The 17,651-nt window shown below is 45.6% G+C and overlaps 1 protein-coding gene across 1 annotated transcript; it reads left to right on the forward strand.

Moving 5' to 3' along the window:
* Positions 1-244: 244 nt before the first annotated feature.
* On the forward strand, positions 245-12,370 carry LOC104074388 (myotubularin-related protein 4-like; the record flags this gene model as incomplete). The annotated part of the gene is made up of 7 exons (XM_009574481.1): positions 245-334; positions 435-524; positions 3,007-3,123; positions 3,810-3,892; positions 4,124-4,290; positions 5,708-5,804; positions 12,257-12,370. Coding segments are annotated over 7 exons (758 nt in total), but the record flags the coding sequence as incomplete, so codon positions are not given.
* Positions 12,371-17,651: the final 5,281 nt, after the last annotated feature.

Genomic DNA, 17,651 nt, shown 5'->3' on the forward strand with positions numbered 1-17,651 from the left:
GGTTGAAGCTGGACTGTAGATGGAAACCCTCTGTGTTACGGTATTTCTGCTGTGGTGCCATAGTGAAGGTAACGGGGTAACATTTGATGTGACATTATGTGACATAATTACTATCACATCAGTTCAAGATCCTGTGTGTGGTCAAGGTGTACCTGTTTGGCTTCCCAAATACCACACGGTTGGAAGAGACGGGACTTGGAGATCTGCTTCAGTCTTTCACTGTGCTGTGGGTATTCTGCAACAGCCAGAGGAACTGCTGAGGTCCTGCAATGCAGAGAGTATGGTCCGGAGGCAGAACAGGCGCTTCCATGCACAGGTCCAGGGGATCCCCAAGGTATTGGGGTGCCAAGAGTATCCAGCAGCTTCGATTTTTGGCTTTTCATAATGTGAGCTGGCTGGGGCCTGTCTCAATATGTGTTTTGTTTGCAATGCAGGGTGAGGAAGGCCCTCCCAGTTTGGAGTATATCCAGGCCAAGGACTTGTTCCCCCCGAAAGAGCTTGTAAAGGAGGAAGAGTCATTGCAGGTAAGGAAGTAAGAAAAGCGAAACAGCTTTGGGATGCGGCAGGCTTGACTCTGGTGGTGTGAAACCTGAGAGCAGTTCTCCAGCCCAGGACGTGTTCTGGAGACCGCGGGCTGGCTGGTGCTGTAGGTCACATTCGGACCAGCGGGTCCTTCCGTGTGCGTGGAGGCTGCTGACGGCAGTTCTGCACACCCTGGCCCTGCCTTCCCAGCCCTGCCAAGACGCTGTGATCTGTACAGCATTGCATCTGCTGCTTGGAAATACGGCTGGAGCATGATGCAATACAGAGCCGTCCTGGGTATTCCCTGTCCTCCGTCTGTGCTGACAGTGAGAAATTGTGACACTGCCTGCGTAGCTCTCTGCAGCAGGTAGACGCTTTCTGGGACAGGTCGAATATCAGGGCTAGGCTGTGCTCTGTGTAGCCATAGCGTGCACTTGCAATGGCAGATCTGGCCCTAATACACGTTGCTCCTGGCATTTTCCTGCTGCAGAGCTGTTGGAAAGAGAAACCTCCGTGTGGTGCCAGCCTCCTGCTGCAAAAGGCCCTTGAAAGAGACCCGGGTACTGCTGCTGCTGTGCAGCAAGGGCGGTATTCTGAACGGTGGGAGCCAAAGCCTCCTGGTGTTTGTTGCTTCCTTTAACGTGGTCCACTGCCACCTTGTCCCTGTGCTCATCATCTTCCTCCTATGGCTGGAGCCAGGCTCACATTGTATGTTCTCACTGCTGCTGCAGTATTTGAGTTTGCTCTGTGATTGGCATCATCTTGGTAAATGGTGCTGATAAAAGCAAGGGCTGAAATGTGGCAGCGGGAGGATTGACTTGAAGGAGCAAAGGTGGGCTAGGAGGTGCACGGGGTCAAGGCTGCAGGTCTGCGGCCTTTGGGAGGTGAAGCCACTGAGACAACTCTGAGCTGAGACGACCTGGAGAAGAGCAGAATCTGCTTTGGTCTTCTGCACGGAGGACTGTAAAGTTCACCCCTTCCAAAGGGTAATTTGGGAGTAAATTGTTATTCTTTTAATGTAAAGTGAAGTCTGAAAGGATGCCATCGGCTTGATAACAAGCTGTATTCAGGCACCTGACGGTTTATTCCAGGATTTCCCTCTGTCAGTTCTTGCAGTTTTACCATCCCGTTTTCTGTCTCCCTTCTGTTGCTGCGTGAAAGAGCCACGTAAGCAGAAGAAACACATGCCAACTAAAAACAGCTCTGGCAAGCGTGCATAAATAAACTGCAGAAATAAAGAGAGTATATTCTCTTAATGTCAAATAATTAACATTTTTGAAGAGTTTTCAGACAGGTGCCAGTCTAAGGTTGTTATTTTTGTACAAGTAACTTAAGAAGGGAGAAGTTGTTAGTACAATTGTCACTTGCACATGAGGTCTGAAATCCAGGAAATTCAATTTTTAGGCAGCATATACCCAAGCCATAGAAACAGCTTAGAAATAAAGACAAGGTGGTCTGACTTGTACTAATTACAGTGTAATGAATTGTTTCATCAGATGCCCTGTCTGGCAAGTAAAGGGCTCTGGCTGAAATGGTAAATCTTCATGACATTTTTGCATAATTGGTTACCAGCATGACCTGGTGTAGGTGCCATTCAGGGAACAATGAGGAGGCTACTTGAATTTTTACGCTGGTCCACCTTTTTTTTTTTTTTTTTTTTTTAATGCAAGAAAAGAGAAGTCAAACTTGGCCATCTGCCAGGATTCCCTATTTTAAAAATAGCTATGGCATGTCTGGGCTGATAGGCAAAACCAGAAAAACTCTTGATCATCTGGATTTTTTAAAAAAAATTTCTAATACAGGTAACTTCATCACAGTTTCCTCAGTTGTACAAATAACTGTACATGTACATAGAGATTCCCTCGCAGCCTTGTCAGCAGAAATTGGGCAGAACTTTGATTCATTTACTTACCTGGATTGGTACCAGTGAGTCTGCTCTGCTGCTAAGAGTCCCCTTCATTTAAATGACACGGCAGGATCACGTATGTGACACTCTGCCTTGGGGCAGAGGACTCCGATTGTATCGGGCTCTGCCTGGAGCTGTGCAGAGCACTCCCCAACTCACGTCTCAGCTGTGCCTGAGGTTGTGTCCTTTGTCATGCCACTTGCACCAGGGCTGCATTTACCCTCTCCGAAAAGCAGGGACCGTAAAGCCCTCTGCCCCCATGCAACACCCTCGCTGCCAGATGCCCAGGGTTGATGTACATAGAGATTGTGGCCCCACCTCTCCTCTGCAAGTAATTATCCATCAGGAGGCGCTCAGCGGCTCCTGAGGCATCCTCGGAAGAAGATCCATCACGTGGGGCTAGGTGGGTACCAGTGCTGTTTCGTGCTGTTGCCCGCTCTCAGTGCGTGAAGAGCGCGTTGCTGTGAATGATTTTCTGCAGGAGATGCACTGCAGAGGCAGTAGGAAGAGTGGCTCTTGGCATTTATGTGCGCAAAGTACTCTGCATGTGTCTTGAATTAGTGATGTCTCCCTTCCAGGTCCCATTCACTGTGTTGCAGGGTGAGGGAGTGGAGTATCTTGGCCATGCCAACGACGCTGTGATCGCCATCTCCAACTACCGGCTTCATATAAAATTCAAGGATTCTGTGATCAATGTAAGTCTGGATCTGCCTGTTCCTGCTGCCTGAACCATAATTTCTCGCAGTATTTCAGGGGGGGCATAAGCCATTTTTGTGGTCTGTGGCGTGGGAGCTGTGCCTTTTGAAGTGTGCCAAGCCTGATGCTGTCTCTTGTTAATGCTGGTCGCGCAGTTGCTCTTTTGCTGATGCATTTTGGTGTGTAGATGGGGTTCTCTGTTGGATAATAATTAGGTCTTTCCCTCACTGTTCTTTTTAAATTCAAGTATTAAACTTGGCGGTTTTAAGACTGTTAAGGTCTCTTGCAGGCCAGTTTTAATGAGACTTCTCCTACCTGGAGACCAGCAACCGAGAGTCAGACAGTGGGAGCCTGAGGCTTTCTCTCGTTGTCTTGGCTTGCCACCTTTTATTGCAGCTTTTGTTTGGCTCAGTACCTGTGCTTGTCTGGATGCGATTTAGTCGGTAACTGGCCCCAGGTGGGAGACTACCCAGGGACAGAATAGGAATTGGAATAGTAATTGTTGAAGGAGGTTGTACGCTGGGTCATGAAGCTTCATAAACCTCAGAGTGGGTTTGTAGTTTGAACTAGAAGCTCATGATTGTTGATAGAGCCATGACTATGCATGATGGGCCTACAGGCAAGGCTGCTATGTCTGCTATGTTACATGATGTGTCTTGTCATGCCCTACATCTGTCCCTCGCAGGTGCCTTTGAGGATGATGGAAAGTGTGGAGTGTCGGGATATGTTCCAGCTTCACATCGTCTGCAAGGACTCCAAAGTGATCAGGTATTTGTTTTATTGCTATATTGTAGGTGGCACTGCAGGCCAGTTGCTGTGATCAGCTCTGGTGTCTCCCTCTCCGATACCATTGGAATCGAGCTGCTTATGGCCAAGGTTACTCGGTTTTTCTAAGACTTGGTGCTCTATTCCTTTTCCTGGTTAAGTGGAGCAGAGCTCTCTGTGTGTCTCAGCTGGATGAACGTACCCACTGAGGATGATTTGCATTTGGGTTCGCAGGTGCCATTTTTCCACCTTTAAGCAGTGCCAGGAGTGGTTAAAGAGGCTAACTCGAGCCATTGCCCGCCCTGCTAAGCCTGAGGACCTCTTTGCATTTGCCTACCATGCGTGGTGCTTAGGAGTCTGTGTTGATGAGGAGGATCAACATGCACATCTCTGCCGTCCAGGTAAGCTCCTGGCCTGTCCCCTTCCTGCTCTTCTGTCCGGAAGCACAGCAATGCAATTTGAACTGTGGTTCATAAACTGATGTCTGGCTGTGTCTTACGTTCTGCTGTAGCCATGGCTCAAGTTCATCTTGCTTCCCATACCTGGCCTCTAGATCCAGCTGATGTCCAGATGCAGCTGAATAACAAGCACAGTAAAAGGAATAATAGTAATAAGCATAAAAAGGAGCATTCTGAGCCAGCAACACATAAGCTGCCTCTCCCTTTCTCCTTGTGAATGAAGAAAACGTCCCAAACTTCAGTACTCTCATCATGATGACTAAGCTCAAGCAGTCTTGTCCCTGGGTGGTAAACATCATCAGCTTTGAGGCAGCATAATTAACATGAGTCCATCTGCATCTCTTCTCCAACACCTAGAAATGCCACAACATTCCGGTGATCAGGTCCGTGGAGATGTCTGGCTCATTCTTACACAGGCACAGATAAAATCTTTAAATCCATAAAGAGAAAAACGGAGCTGTGATGGTGCCCTCGTGTGGATCCAGAGTTTCCCTTCTGTGGGAACACAAAGTTCACTTGCAGTTGCTTTGTCTTTAAACAGCTTCAGCATGAATAAAAGGGGATTAAAATGAGTGACAAACCTGGCTTTAGACTTAAAAATGTGCTGATGTTAGAGGAGAGAAGCAGTAGCCTGAATGAAATGTCCATACACAGGGATGGAGGGATGGGGTTGAATAGTATAGCTGAAAGAGATACCAAAAAGAAGCCGGTAGAGAAAAGGTAAACTACGTGTTCTTACCCTGTCCCAAACACCAGCAGTTAGGAGATATTTGCTGTCTCTCCTTTAGAGAAAGTATTATCCTCTAGTACAAATAAACTTACCTGTGGGAATTGTTGCTGCAGGATATGAATGAAGTGAAGAGCTTTGCAGTATTTATTTATAAACAACATTTGCCACTCGAGCAACAAAGACATCCAGGATTTGTAAGGCGAGGCTAAAACATAAGAGAGCAAACCTTGAGTCAGCCTCTGAGAGAGCAGTCTGGAAGAAGGAACTGCCCAGGGTGGGTGCTCAGTACTCTTCTGCCATGGGGTTCCTGACATCCACTTTGGAAGACATCTCTGTCAGAAGGGCAAAAGTGGATTAAATTAACCCCTCATGCTCCACATTGATGTGGGAAGGCTATTTCCATGCCGCTCTGTGCCCTCAGACTGAGAGGTGATCTGACTTGACAAAATAAGCAGAGGAACCCTAGTGAGGGACAAAGCTTTTTGGCTTCTGAAGCAAGATCCCTGCCATCCAGTTGTCCTGTAGTTTCTCTCCAGCCTATGATAGTTGCTATGGAGCTGCCACTGACATGTTTAGATTTCATCAGTTCTGCTTAGCTGTCAGTAAATACCCTGTGTGCTGCTTTTCCAGGAGACCATGTGAGATACCGATTTGAGATGGAGCTGGTAAGGATGGGCTTTGACTTGCAGAACGTCTGGCGCGTCTCTGACATCAACAACAATTACAAGTGAGTGTTTCACCACCAGGCTCTCCCCACTCTCCTCTTTCCTTACCTTCTTCCCTTTGCAATCCCCATGCAGAGCAGTGGATGAGTCAGACTCCACCTAATCCTCCTTCCGGCCTTGATAACCCTCAGGCAGATCATCATATGAGCCAGATCCCCTTTCTTTCCACCTTTCACATCGTGGAATTGAAGAAGGAATACAGCCCAAACATCAGAGCTAGCAGTAATTGTAAATGCTGACTCAGGTAGTTTATAATGTGGTGGCAATAATTAATCCTTGAAGACATTCTGGAGTCTTGGAGGAACCGTCTGTTGTAGGGTTGTCTTTCTGGTCAGTCGTTCTCTCTAAAATGCTTGCACTGTCTGAAATGAAAAATACAAAGTTTTCATAAATTCAGGCAGCTGTTCAGCTCTGTTGAGAAACTGGGGGCGAGCCAGTGGAGGGCTTTCAGGATGCTCGGAAGTCTGGGGAATGAGTGAGGCTTGCTCAGTCTGGTGCAGAAGAGGCTAAAGGGTGATCTGCTGGCAGCCTACAGCTGCTGGAAGGGCAGTTACAAAGGTGATGGAGTGAAATTCTTCTGACAGTGGCAGAAAACTGAACAAGAGGCAACGGCCACAAGGTGCAGCTTGGGAGGTTCGGACTGGACATGGGAGGAAAAAAATCATTTGCCAGGAGTGTGGTGCTGTGCTGGGGCAGATCCCCAGGGAGGTGGGGGTTCTCCATCCTTAGAGCAATTCAAGTCTCAGATGATCTAGTGCTGGAGGTGGTCCTCTGTGAGTGGGCGGTTGGAGTGGAGATCTCTAGGAGGTCTTTCCCACCTGCATGTCAGTGATTCCAGCCCGTGTTCTCCTTCTGGAGAAGAGCACAGGAGCTCTTGGAGAAGCGCTTCTGCATTCTTCGCAGCAGGTGGCATTAAGCCAACAGGTTTTTATTAAGCTTTGATAGATGTATTCATTTCTGCATTCCCTATAATCCTTTTCTTGAAACAACTGTATCCCTCAGTCTTTTCTCTATGTCTCAGCCAGTAAAGGCATCTCCATTGCTTATATATTGGACAGTCCAGGTCACCAGTTTCTTGTGGAGACCATGAGAAGTGTCGGGCACGCTGGCCTGGGCAAATCCCGGTGGAGTTTTGCAGTTTGCTGCCTGTTCTCTTCTCTCTTCCTCAGGAATCCAGGCAGCAAGCACTAGTTTTTGGGTTTGATTTACAGTTTCTACTTGGCCATACTGACCGCATCGTTGCTTTTGGACTGCTAACATTACTTTGATGGCATTTACACGGTTTCTCCAAGGATGTAAAAAAAAAATTGTTTTCCTGAACTGCTCAGTTTTGGAGTGCGCAATCTGTCGGTCCCTGCCCTAGGTAGAGTCTCTGGGAGCAGTCAGGCTTTCTCCTGCTGCTAGATTTTGGGATGTGGTTCCCTCTGACTATTTCAGGAAGTTCAACTTACATTGACCATCTGCGCTTCACTTCTTGGCCAGTAATACAAAGCAATTAGCCAACTTCTCTAAAGACAGATGTTTTATTTTCAACCAAACCAGGGGAGAAGGAACTTGAAACAAACCTCAGCAAGCTGGATGCAGGCCTGGTTTTGCCTTCCTCCATCTGCTGAGTTCTTACCTGGGGATCCTGGCAGGTCGCAGCTTCCTGCAGACATCCTGAGATCTTAAAGGTGGTGTAATTTGCTTGTGCAACTCAGAAACCAGTTCTTTCTTGCTGCTTCGGGGAGTGTGTCTTTAAATCCTGCCTTGGCTTTTGATCATTACCACCTGCCTCTATTCACAGGAATCGGGTTACTTTTTAACTGTTTATAGTCCTTTTATCTTTTATTTCCCAGCATTGGCAAAACAGTGTTGTTAGAGACAGGATACTCCAAGGTAATGGCTTTGTTCGTTGTCTTTCAAGTCTTTCCGAGATGTCCTTATCTGGAAACTATTATCTTCTTCCTGGCGACAGCCATCGTAAAATTAGAGCAATACAAGCATATAATAACCACTCCTTCAGTCTTGATAAAAGTATACTATTTCAGCATACAATGATAATAAAATTATTACATAATCTCTCCGTGGCTCTCACATCTTCAGTGATCTGTATACCCAGAGAAATGGACACATTCTGGCATTCCCCATCTGGTGTACCCATGCTGTCCGAGGTAGGAGTTGTTTCATATCGGCCTTAATGCTGCTGGGTTCAGTGCATGCGTAGTTCTTTCAAAAAGGAAAAAAACATTTCCTTCAGCCGATGCTTGTTTCCGGCTTTGATCTTTTTACAGTTGTGGTTTTATTTATTTTTGACTTTATGACGAAAAAGCTGTCTGGAGTTCTGTGTTACTGGTTCAGACAGCTGATGTTTCCTACTTGTTTCTGTGAGTGCTCTTAATTCATATTTTGTCTTATTTTGTTACAGTTCTCTACAAATTTTAATACTATCCTTCGCTTTTATTGGAAAAGAGATAATTAGTGTTCTTGCTTGTATTTGTCATATGAGTGTATAGACAATAAGTCTACAAGGACTGTTAGCAATAAAGCGTATGTTCTTGCATTCTGCAAAGGAAGATCCCTCTCACTGGACTGTTACCTTTGTGGCAAGAAGATGCTTCCTTAGTCCTTATCCCTAGGTGTGGCTAGTGCCGATTTATGCATTTGTGGTGTTACAGCCACCTTTTTCTGGGACCAAACCTCACGGTTTCAAAATGTCTCATCCTGTGTTCTGGCTCAGCGTGGTCCCAGAGGTGTTTCGGGCCACTCCTCCGTGACCCTCGCTGCTTTGCTGTTGGTCTCTCTTCCACGTGACACGTGAGCATATTGCACAACGCAGGGACAAGCACTGTTCCCCTTAGGACTCCCTTTGCTGTGAAAAATGACCATTGAAGTTCTGTACTATTTCTTACCTTTTCAAGAGTTACTGTTTCATAAGAGGAGCTCCCTTCAAGTCTTTGGTGAGCCACCTGTTGAAAAAAAAACCACATGCAAATTTAAAAAAAAAAAAACCTTCTTAAAATGCAAATCAACTGTCAGCCACAGGAGCTGTATCTGCTCGTTCAATGATGTTTCCAGCAAGCTCTACATACGACCTCCCTCCTCAACAAAAGCCGTGTTGATTCTTCCCAAGTGCACCATATTTACCCTTGCACCAACTGTGACAGTTGCTTTGTACAGAAGTCAGACTCCAGCGGTTTCCCACGTTCGCCCCAGAGACCTTTTTACAAAATTGATATCGTGTTTGCCACCTTTTATTCCTCTGGCACCCAAGCCAATGTAAGCAATAGCTTACACATCTTGGTTAATCATTCACCTGGCGTGCATCTGGGTTGCTGGAGAAATGTTGAGCATTATCTGGTCCTGGTGATTAGTTACTCCTCGTTCCTAGCAGATTGTTCTAAAACTTCCCCTGCAGAAGTTTCCGCATTAATCTCTTCTTGTGCCTTGTCCCTTGTAAAGCAGGGTTAGGTCTGGCAACACCTCTGTGGGCTCTTCTCTTGAACACCAAATAGTTCTGATTTTCTGTTGTGATCTTGCTGATCTATCAGACCTTCAACTTCAGTAGCAGGCTGATACCTCCGAGATGTTTGAAAAAGGTCTTCAGAGTTTTAATCTTAACAGGTCGTTTCTCGAAAACTGCATGACGAGTCTCATTTTTACTGTTTTTTAGTTCAGGTGCACACTTTCCTCCTCTCACATCCTTTGGAAACATCTCCCTTCTTTGAAGAATGTCCTTTTATTTCTAAAATCCTTCTTTTGTTCACTCTTTAACTCTGCCAGCTCTTTCTGATCTTTTTGATGCATTTTATATTACTATTGAATAGCATGTTTAAATAACCAAATAACCATCACATCATCTGCAAAGCTCCCGCCCGCCCCTTTCTGAAACTGGTTGTTACTGTTGTGGGAGGTTTGTCCCCTCTAAAAATATTGTTGAATTCTACTGCGTGATGAATACTGTAACAAAGTGATTTTTTAGTTATTCTATTTTGGAGCAGTTTAGGACCAAAGGAAGAGTTACATACTTTTGTATTATTTGGCTGGTAGCACCAAGAAGCAGCTGATCCCGACTAAAAATGTCGCCTTTGTCTCATGCATTATTGTGATGTGTTGCTTCCACATAAAATGCATAAGCAAGTCTCCCATGGCAATTTCTGCCCTCGCAGCCTTTATGAATCTCTTCCAGCCTCTCGTGGATGTTGTTACCGTCACTCCAGTCATTGGTAGCGTAGCCTCAATGCTATCCTGTTTCTCTTTAGGCTTGGGATTTGAGTCCGTGCACATTCTGCATTGCTTGTTGATGCTGGTAACTGTTAGCCTCACACTTTTACCTTCACATTTTCCTGGAACATACCACACTTTGTTCACTAGCTCTGGTCTTCCTACAAAGCTTGTACTCTGAAATTTAGGGTACCACTAATAATCTTCCTTGTATCAAGTTTATAAGATACTGTTAACCCAACATACTCATTTATCCTGGCTTTTCAGTTCCTCTACTTTATTTTTTGGAATTCTAGCCTAGAAGCACAGGTCTGTTTGTCTTGACCTCATTGCCTGTTTTTATGCGCCCTGCTTAAATTTGGCTTAACTTCTTGAGGCTGTCCTGTTTCCTACTTGAATTTTATTGAATTCTGTTTTATTGTTTTCATAAGGCTACAGAGTTTTAGTGACTTAACTGTTAGAAGATACGCTCCTGAACCTCTCTTGTATTGACTGTCCCCAATTTTTAGTTTAAGACATCTCCTGTAACGTTTCATCTGAAGTGCCAGGGAACCAATTCTGTTTTCATTTTGAGGAAGCCCATTCCTGTACAGACTCAGCTATTCCAAAAGTTCCTCCAGAGCTTAATAGGTGCTAACCCTCTTCCGCATACCTTTATTCTCAGTCACACTTCAATGCTTCTCTGATTTCCTGACCAACTTTATACATAGAATCTGAGGTATTTCAGAGATGTCCAAGCCTAGACATCCTACCACAGACATCCTGGTCTTCAGCTTCTTACCTGTCAGCTTTAATTTTGCTTCCTGGATTCCTCTTCCTCACCCTGTTGTTTTATCCCATAGACCAACCTTGCTTTCTGCCTGGGGCTTTCTGAGAAGCTGTCTAGACACCATGTGAAGTGCCGTCTTCTAACATGGCAGGCAGTTCCTTGCTAGCATCACAAACTAAATAACGCTAAGCACTGTATCGTGCCCTTTGCCATCAGCTGGGATAGCCTGGACTCAGGGGAACACCAGGCCACCCTCTGGGGCTTACCAGCTGGATAGTTTCACCCCCCTCAGTTTGCTTCCCATCTGCCCTGAAACATTCCTCCTAAATGATGTGGGTTATAGCCTAGAGCTAGAGCTGCTCTTTGATGTTCCTTGCCATGTACGGCTTTGTCTGCCTGGGCTGCTGGAGCTCAGCTGGTCCAGCATCCAGGCAGTGCTTTGTCTCTGAAGCCTGCGATCTGACCTGCCTGCCCTGTATGCAGCCGTATGCTGGCAGCGGCAGGGGCAGGACAGTAGCTGCAGTAACCAGGAAGCCCCTGCACTCCTGGATTTTTACGTGTGCTTCATTTTACTTGTATTGCTCTCTCCCCTTCTCCCCAGCACTCTGGGGAGTTCACTTGCCCTGCTGATAATGCGCTCGCAGCTGGGTTTTTAACATTTGTCTTGGGACTTAAGCATTTGCAATCCTGTTGCCTCTTATCATCTCCTCCACCCTTCCCAACTGAATTTCCATTTCAGCCGAACTGCTTTGTACTTGAGGCTTGTTCGGATGTGGGGCTCCTCTGGTACTGCAGCTCTGCTCGTTGAAGAGTTGGGTGCCCCCTGCTATTAGCTGTGCACGCTGTGAGTTTCTTCCCCAGGGGACCGGATTGGTAGGGGCTTGCCCATCACATTCCTCTCACTGCTGGCATGTGTTCAGATGTGTATGAGGAATCTGATTTCTGGCACCCCACCAAACAAGATATTCTTTTAGATCTCCCTCATGTCATTTTATTATAGCATACACCAAATCACCATTGCCATTTTTCTGGGCAGAGTTATGTCTTCCTTGCAGAGAAATGCGTAAAACTTGCCAGCGGTGACCTGTCTTCTGCAAGGCAGAAAGTGGCAGATCATCATTTACCAGAAGCTGTGTGTGTTTCTGGGTTTGCAAGTGCTGCAAGAAAACCAAAACCCCACATAAATTAGTGACTGTTCCCCTAAACCCTCATGAATTCTTAAATCCAGAGGATGTTCCAAAGGCATCCTTGGGAAGTACCAGGGTACTTGGTGTGGGCCTGGAGGTGAGGCCTGAGGTGAAAGGAGGTTGTCTTCTCTCAGCTCATTCTTGAGACTGTACCAAGACAGATAGGAAGAGCCAAAGTCCTGCATGCTGAGTTCGGGGAAACGTGAGCTGCTCCTGCCCTCTCTCTGCACAGCTTCTCTGGTGCAGATTTTTGATTGCTGAGTCCTCATCTTGCCTTCGTGCTTTCTTTTTCCAGGCTTTGTTCCAGTTATCCCCAGAAGCTGCTGGTCCCTGTCTGGATCACCGATAAGGAGCTAGAGAACGTGGCTTCGTTTAGGTCGTGGAAGAGGATCCCTGTGGTGGTGTACAGGTAAACACAAAACCAAAGCAGTGCTCTCCCCCAACCCATGACAGCTGCTCTCTTCCTCGTAGCCTTGTGCAGGGCACTGTGAAGCCAGGTTAGCAGAGCATGCGTACGGGGCTGTGGAGCAAGGCATGACAGCAGTAGCTGCATCCTGGTCCTCACGCTGCGTATTCCTTTTGCGTCCCACCTGAAAGCACGCTGCTCTCAGGACTCCTCCTCCTCCCAGCGCACACACCAGCTTCTCTGGGCACTCAGTCTGCAGTGGTAAGGCAGGGTGTTCTCCAGAAGGGAGAAACAACCTTCCAGTAAGTGTTGCTGCTTCCCTGCTTTCGATTAGATCTGAAGATGTGGGTGACTTTCCTCCAATGGGAGATGCAGCAAGAATGCTGTGTTGAATTAAGGTTCTCCTTCTTTGAGTTTCAAAACTTTTTCACAGATTGGTAGTTGCCTGACTGCTACTTTGAAAAGAAGTCTTGGCCAAAATAAGCCTGCTGTATGGCCCTGCTCTCAGCTAGGTATTCAGGCCTGGATGTACCTTTTAATAGCCAAGTGCAAATCACTTCTGTTTTGACTGAGTTCTGAGAGTTTGACAACATTTAGGTAACAGAATGAAATGTTTGCATGTGGCTGAGCTTTGTTGATTCAATAGATGGTAAATACACAGAGTACCTGTATTCCCTGGTCAGCCTTCCAAAAATAATCTGTACAGGGGGATGCAGGAGGCTAGGCAGCAAATAAAGCAGAGCTGTTCAGGGCAGAGGGGTGGTTTCTCATCAAAAATGTCTGCTAAGAGACTGACATGTTTGAAACTAACAGGAGACTGGTTGAATAGGTGCACCCAGTCTGTATGCATGTTTTAACGTACATTATGGTTTCTAGCCTTAGACTCTGTGTTAGCAATTACTAAATCCAAATATAAAAAGCTTTGAAAATATCAGAGCTGCACAACAAAGGACAACCCTGGGAAGTACAAAAGCCAGGAAACAAAACCAGTGAATTTACACGTCCCTTAATTCTACATCTTCATGTTACATGGTTTTGCTGTTAGATGGTGACAAAACACAGTGTATTACTTCTAGAAGAACTAAATTCTACAGCAGGGTAATAATGAGTGCTCCTTATCGTATGGAGTCTTTCCCTCTTTGTAGCCAACTCAGCTAAGAAGTTAATTGTATTTGTGATTACTTTTGCTAAAAATGGCCTGGCGCGGGAGACTGTCCCAGTGTGCCTCCCCACCCGAGGGCAAAGCCGTGTCTTTTTGCTACTCTAACAATTATTTTGTTCCTTGCTTTGTAATATTGCTGTAATGGTACCCAGTAATTTACAAGCTGAGCTGCAACCCTTTGCAGCTTGGGATCAGATTAGAAGATGCTGACAAGTGACGTTACAAGATGGGACAAGTGCTTGCCCGTATGTATCTCATTTTCACGCACTCTTTCGCCTTTGCCCTCAAGATTGAAGTCCTTTGGCCAGGAGGGTCTGGGAGGGCCATGGCTGTTTCTGGAGTGCCTTGTGCTGTATGGAAGGGGAAGGGAAGAAATGAAAAGCCTCACACTCGGCTCCTCCTCATCGCTCGTAGTTCAGGAGAGAGTGAATAAGTGGGCTCAGGTGTGTGCATCCCAGGGACTTGGTAACCACAGGACTGTTTGGTAGGCTTCAGAGCTTTTGGAGAACAAGGCTGAATTCATTGGGTCACAGTCAGATCTGTAAAACATGGCACCAAAGGTACCACATTAACAGTTTTCTTTAAAAAAGTATAACTTAGCTGTTAAGCTAAGCAGAAATTCAGGTCTCCATCTTCGAGTCCTCAATGGGGATACACAGTAAAGATGCAGGAGCCTCCAGGCACAATTCACTTTTAAAACAACGCAAAGGATGCAATTAATTATTTAGCTGACTACAGAGGCAGACAGGCATTGTATGCCAGCCGCTCCTTGTTATTACGCTCTGTCTACAGAGCCACCTTCAGAAGACCTTGGGACTACGTTAGCAAGAGAGCTCCTCGCAGACGCTCAGCATCACCCTTGCCCATGTTCGTGCTGCAGTCAGTTCAGTTCAGCTGTGGGCAAACAGTGGATGTTGCTCCAGCCCCATGGCTGAGCACCTGGCCTCAGGCTTTCAGATCACGTTGGAGTGAGCCAGGAGTTTAACCCACCCAGAGACTCGGGAAATGAAAGCGCTCGCATACATGCATCTCAGTTGGGAACCTTTAGGTGACAGCTTTGTAAACCCTCTCGCAGCTCTTTCTTGTGTTTTAAGCTAAGCTGCTTGACTTTGCATGGTGGATGAGCACTCTTATGGCCAGAAAATAACAGAGAGGGGACTTGAGAGATATTGGTTGATGCTTTCTGGATGATTGTTATGGGTTAAATGGCATATACTAAGTATCAGACATGCTCTAGCCTTGTGCTCTGAATGAATCTGGGAGTAAAAGCTCAACTGATAAACTACAAAGGCACCTCATACTCCAGCTTTGGATTCTGAAAGGGTCTCGAGTCATTAAAACTAAACTGAGGATCCCTAAAGAATAATTTTGTCCACATAAGTCAAAACACTATGACACCTTCTGCCATTCCAGCTTCAGGGAAGGAGCTTTTTTCTTTGAGGAAAATCTCCATAAAAATCCCCAGTAAGAAAAGACTTGAAATGCTACATATGCTCGTGCTGGGGAGACTTGCAGGAGAACGCAGAGTCAAGCTACGGGTGCTCCCCTGACCTGGGAAGCTCATTGCAAGCTCAGTTGTGGGTTTTGTTCATCTGCTGGCACCTACTGCACTTTCTGTTTGCTGATGACTTCACACTCACCGATGCTGGCTATATTTCCTTGTGTTTATTGGCGTGTCACTATGTCTCTTGAAACTGGCTACCTCAAGGCCAACCTCTGCCCAGCATTTGTTGCAGTTCTGAGAAGTTTTCTGAATTTAATATGACTCTTTGGCAATATTTGTAGTATTGCATTAAGCAGGCTATCTCTGACTTCAAGTGGCCTACACAGCTAAACTTTTTTTTCTACCCTCTGCATCCCAAAACAGTGCCATCGCATCCAAACAGCCTCTTGGGAGCAGTCCCTGGCACAGCACCTGCATTTCCCAAAAACGTGCTCAGGCGCTGTCTGGGAAAGTGCTGATTGGCACAGGCCAAAAACTGTGGGTGTGCTAACAAACAAGCTTGGATGATCACAGGCTGGCGCTTAAGTCCACACCTTGGCTCTGTTTCATTTACTAGTATAAACAAAGCCTTTGCTGCTGTCTGTATTAACCATCCTTGAGTGATCCTGAAGACAGGAATAGATCTCCTGGGAGTGACTGCTCTGTAAGTCACCTTGCAAAACAAAACAGCAGCAAGGAGGGCACTGAAAGAAAAAGGACCTCGCAGTATTTTGACTTAGCTGAACTCGTGGAAGTCTTCAGTTTAAAGTCTTCATCAGTATTATCTGAGATGTCATTAACGATAATACATTTTCTGCATTTATTGATAAGTTGCCTCAGGAGAATAAGGGGACCTTGTCTTTGAGAAGCAAAACCATTCCTGCAGACTGCAGTAGCTGCTGGTGAGATACTGTGCACCACTGTTAGAGGGAGTTCAAAGCCTCGACACATTTTCTTGGTTTGCTGCCTTACAGCAGATAACATGAGCAGGCACCGTCATCCTCTGTGGAACAGCAGAGCCCCTCATAGGGAGCATGAGAAAAAGAGATACCTTCAAGAGTGCTTCTAATAGCCCTCACTGGCAGCTAAACAGCCTTTGGGTGATGGGCTGAGGCTCGTGCTAGTGCGCTTTAGGATCTAGAGCGTTATGTCCCCTACTTTGCCACCAATGCAACTTTTTCAGAGCTGTTGACCTACAAAAAAATAATACTTGAATGTGGGTTGTCAGGTGTTTTATCTACATCTTTGTTCTTACTCCAGCTCATCTTCAGAGAGGTGCTGCATGAGGGGTGGTGGGATAGGGAGGCGCAAGCACTGTTGTTGTGAAGAACAGTGCGGGGCTGTCCAGTTTATTATCCTGTCTCCAAGAAGGGCCAGGCACCGGGAGCAGCGTTGCAGGGAAGTGTAACAAATGGGACAGGTATGCAGGTGTTCTGCCCTGGTGCATCTTTGGAGCAGCCGGTTAGATTTCCTACAATGGATATTCAGGAGAATATGTGATTTTGCTTCTCTGTCACTTGGTAGGCCCACCTTCCATGAATTTAATGTATTTTGGAACCAATTTATACTTCCACATTGCACTGTGCCAGTGAGTCCACTGTCTGTTATGTTTGCTGTCCAAAAAATACTTGTTTTTCTTAAACTTATGGTATGACCATTCCAGTGCTCATTTGTGTTTGTATTGGGGAAAATAAGACTAATCTTCAAAATTCACTTTTTTATATCATTCATGAGCTTTTATGCTCTCATCCATTCTTCTTGTTCTGCCATGGTGGGGAGTTATTTCCTACTTAAGTTGTCCCTATAGCAAAGCTCTTCTATACCACTGATTGTCCTTGCCACCCTTCTCTGGAGGTCTGAGTACTACATTATCTTTTTTGAGATGGATTAGTGAGAAATTTGTGTCATTTTGAAGATGCGCAAGATGTGATGCCATAATATTTTCTGTCTTACTCTTTTCCGAATAACTGCTAGCACATTCTTAACCTTTTTGCTTCTCTTGAGCGTTGAGCTGAGGCTTTTTGAGAGCTCCACAGTGACTTCAAACTCTGAGATTTGGCTGCTGATTTATACCAAACCGCTCCATGTCAATAGCTGGAGTTACGTTTTGATCATCTGTAAATACTCTTCATTTATTAATACTAAATTTCATACTCTATTTTTATCACCCAGTATCACGAGATCCTTTGCAAACTTTTCCAGACAGCCATAGACTCTCCTGGATAATTCTGTATCACCAGCAACTTGGTCACCTAATGGTCCATTCCCTTTCCAGGCCATTTGTGAATGACTTGACTACTTCTTCCTACTTCAGGCCTTCTGCTAGGCATCAATAAGCAACAGCCAGGGTAGGGTTCACGTTTTAGGGGTTGTTAATAAACATCAGCTCAGGCCTCCACGCAGAAACTAACCAGTCTGATGCTGAGTGACCTAATCTTTCTAACTTACAAGTGGTAAATGAAATGGTTTAACAATCGGTATGTACTTTAAGGGAGGAAAAAAAAGAAAGAGAATGGGAGAACAGAACAGTATTAAAATAAATAACTATTACTTTCCCAAAGTACAACCATAATTATTTAAAGTTCTACTCTCTGGTTTAATATATAAATATTTACATATCTATATACAATAATTCATAT

Source organism: Fulmarus glacialis, unplaced genomic scaffold, assembly GCF_000690835.1.
Source record: "Fulmarus glacialis isolate BGI_N327 unplaced genomic scaffold, ASM69083v1 scaffold36773, whole genome shotgun sequence".
Taxonomy (NCBI): Eukaryota; Metazoa; Chordata; class Aves; order Procellariiformes; family Procellariidae; genus Fulmarus; species Fulmarus glacialis.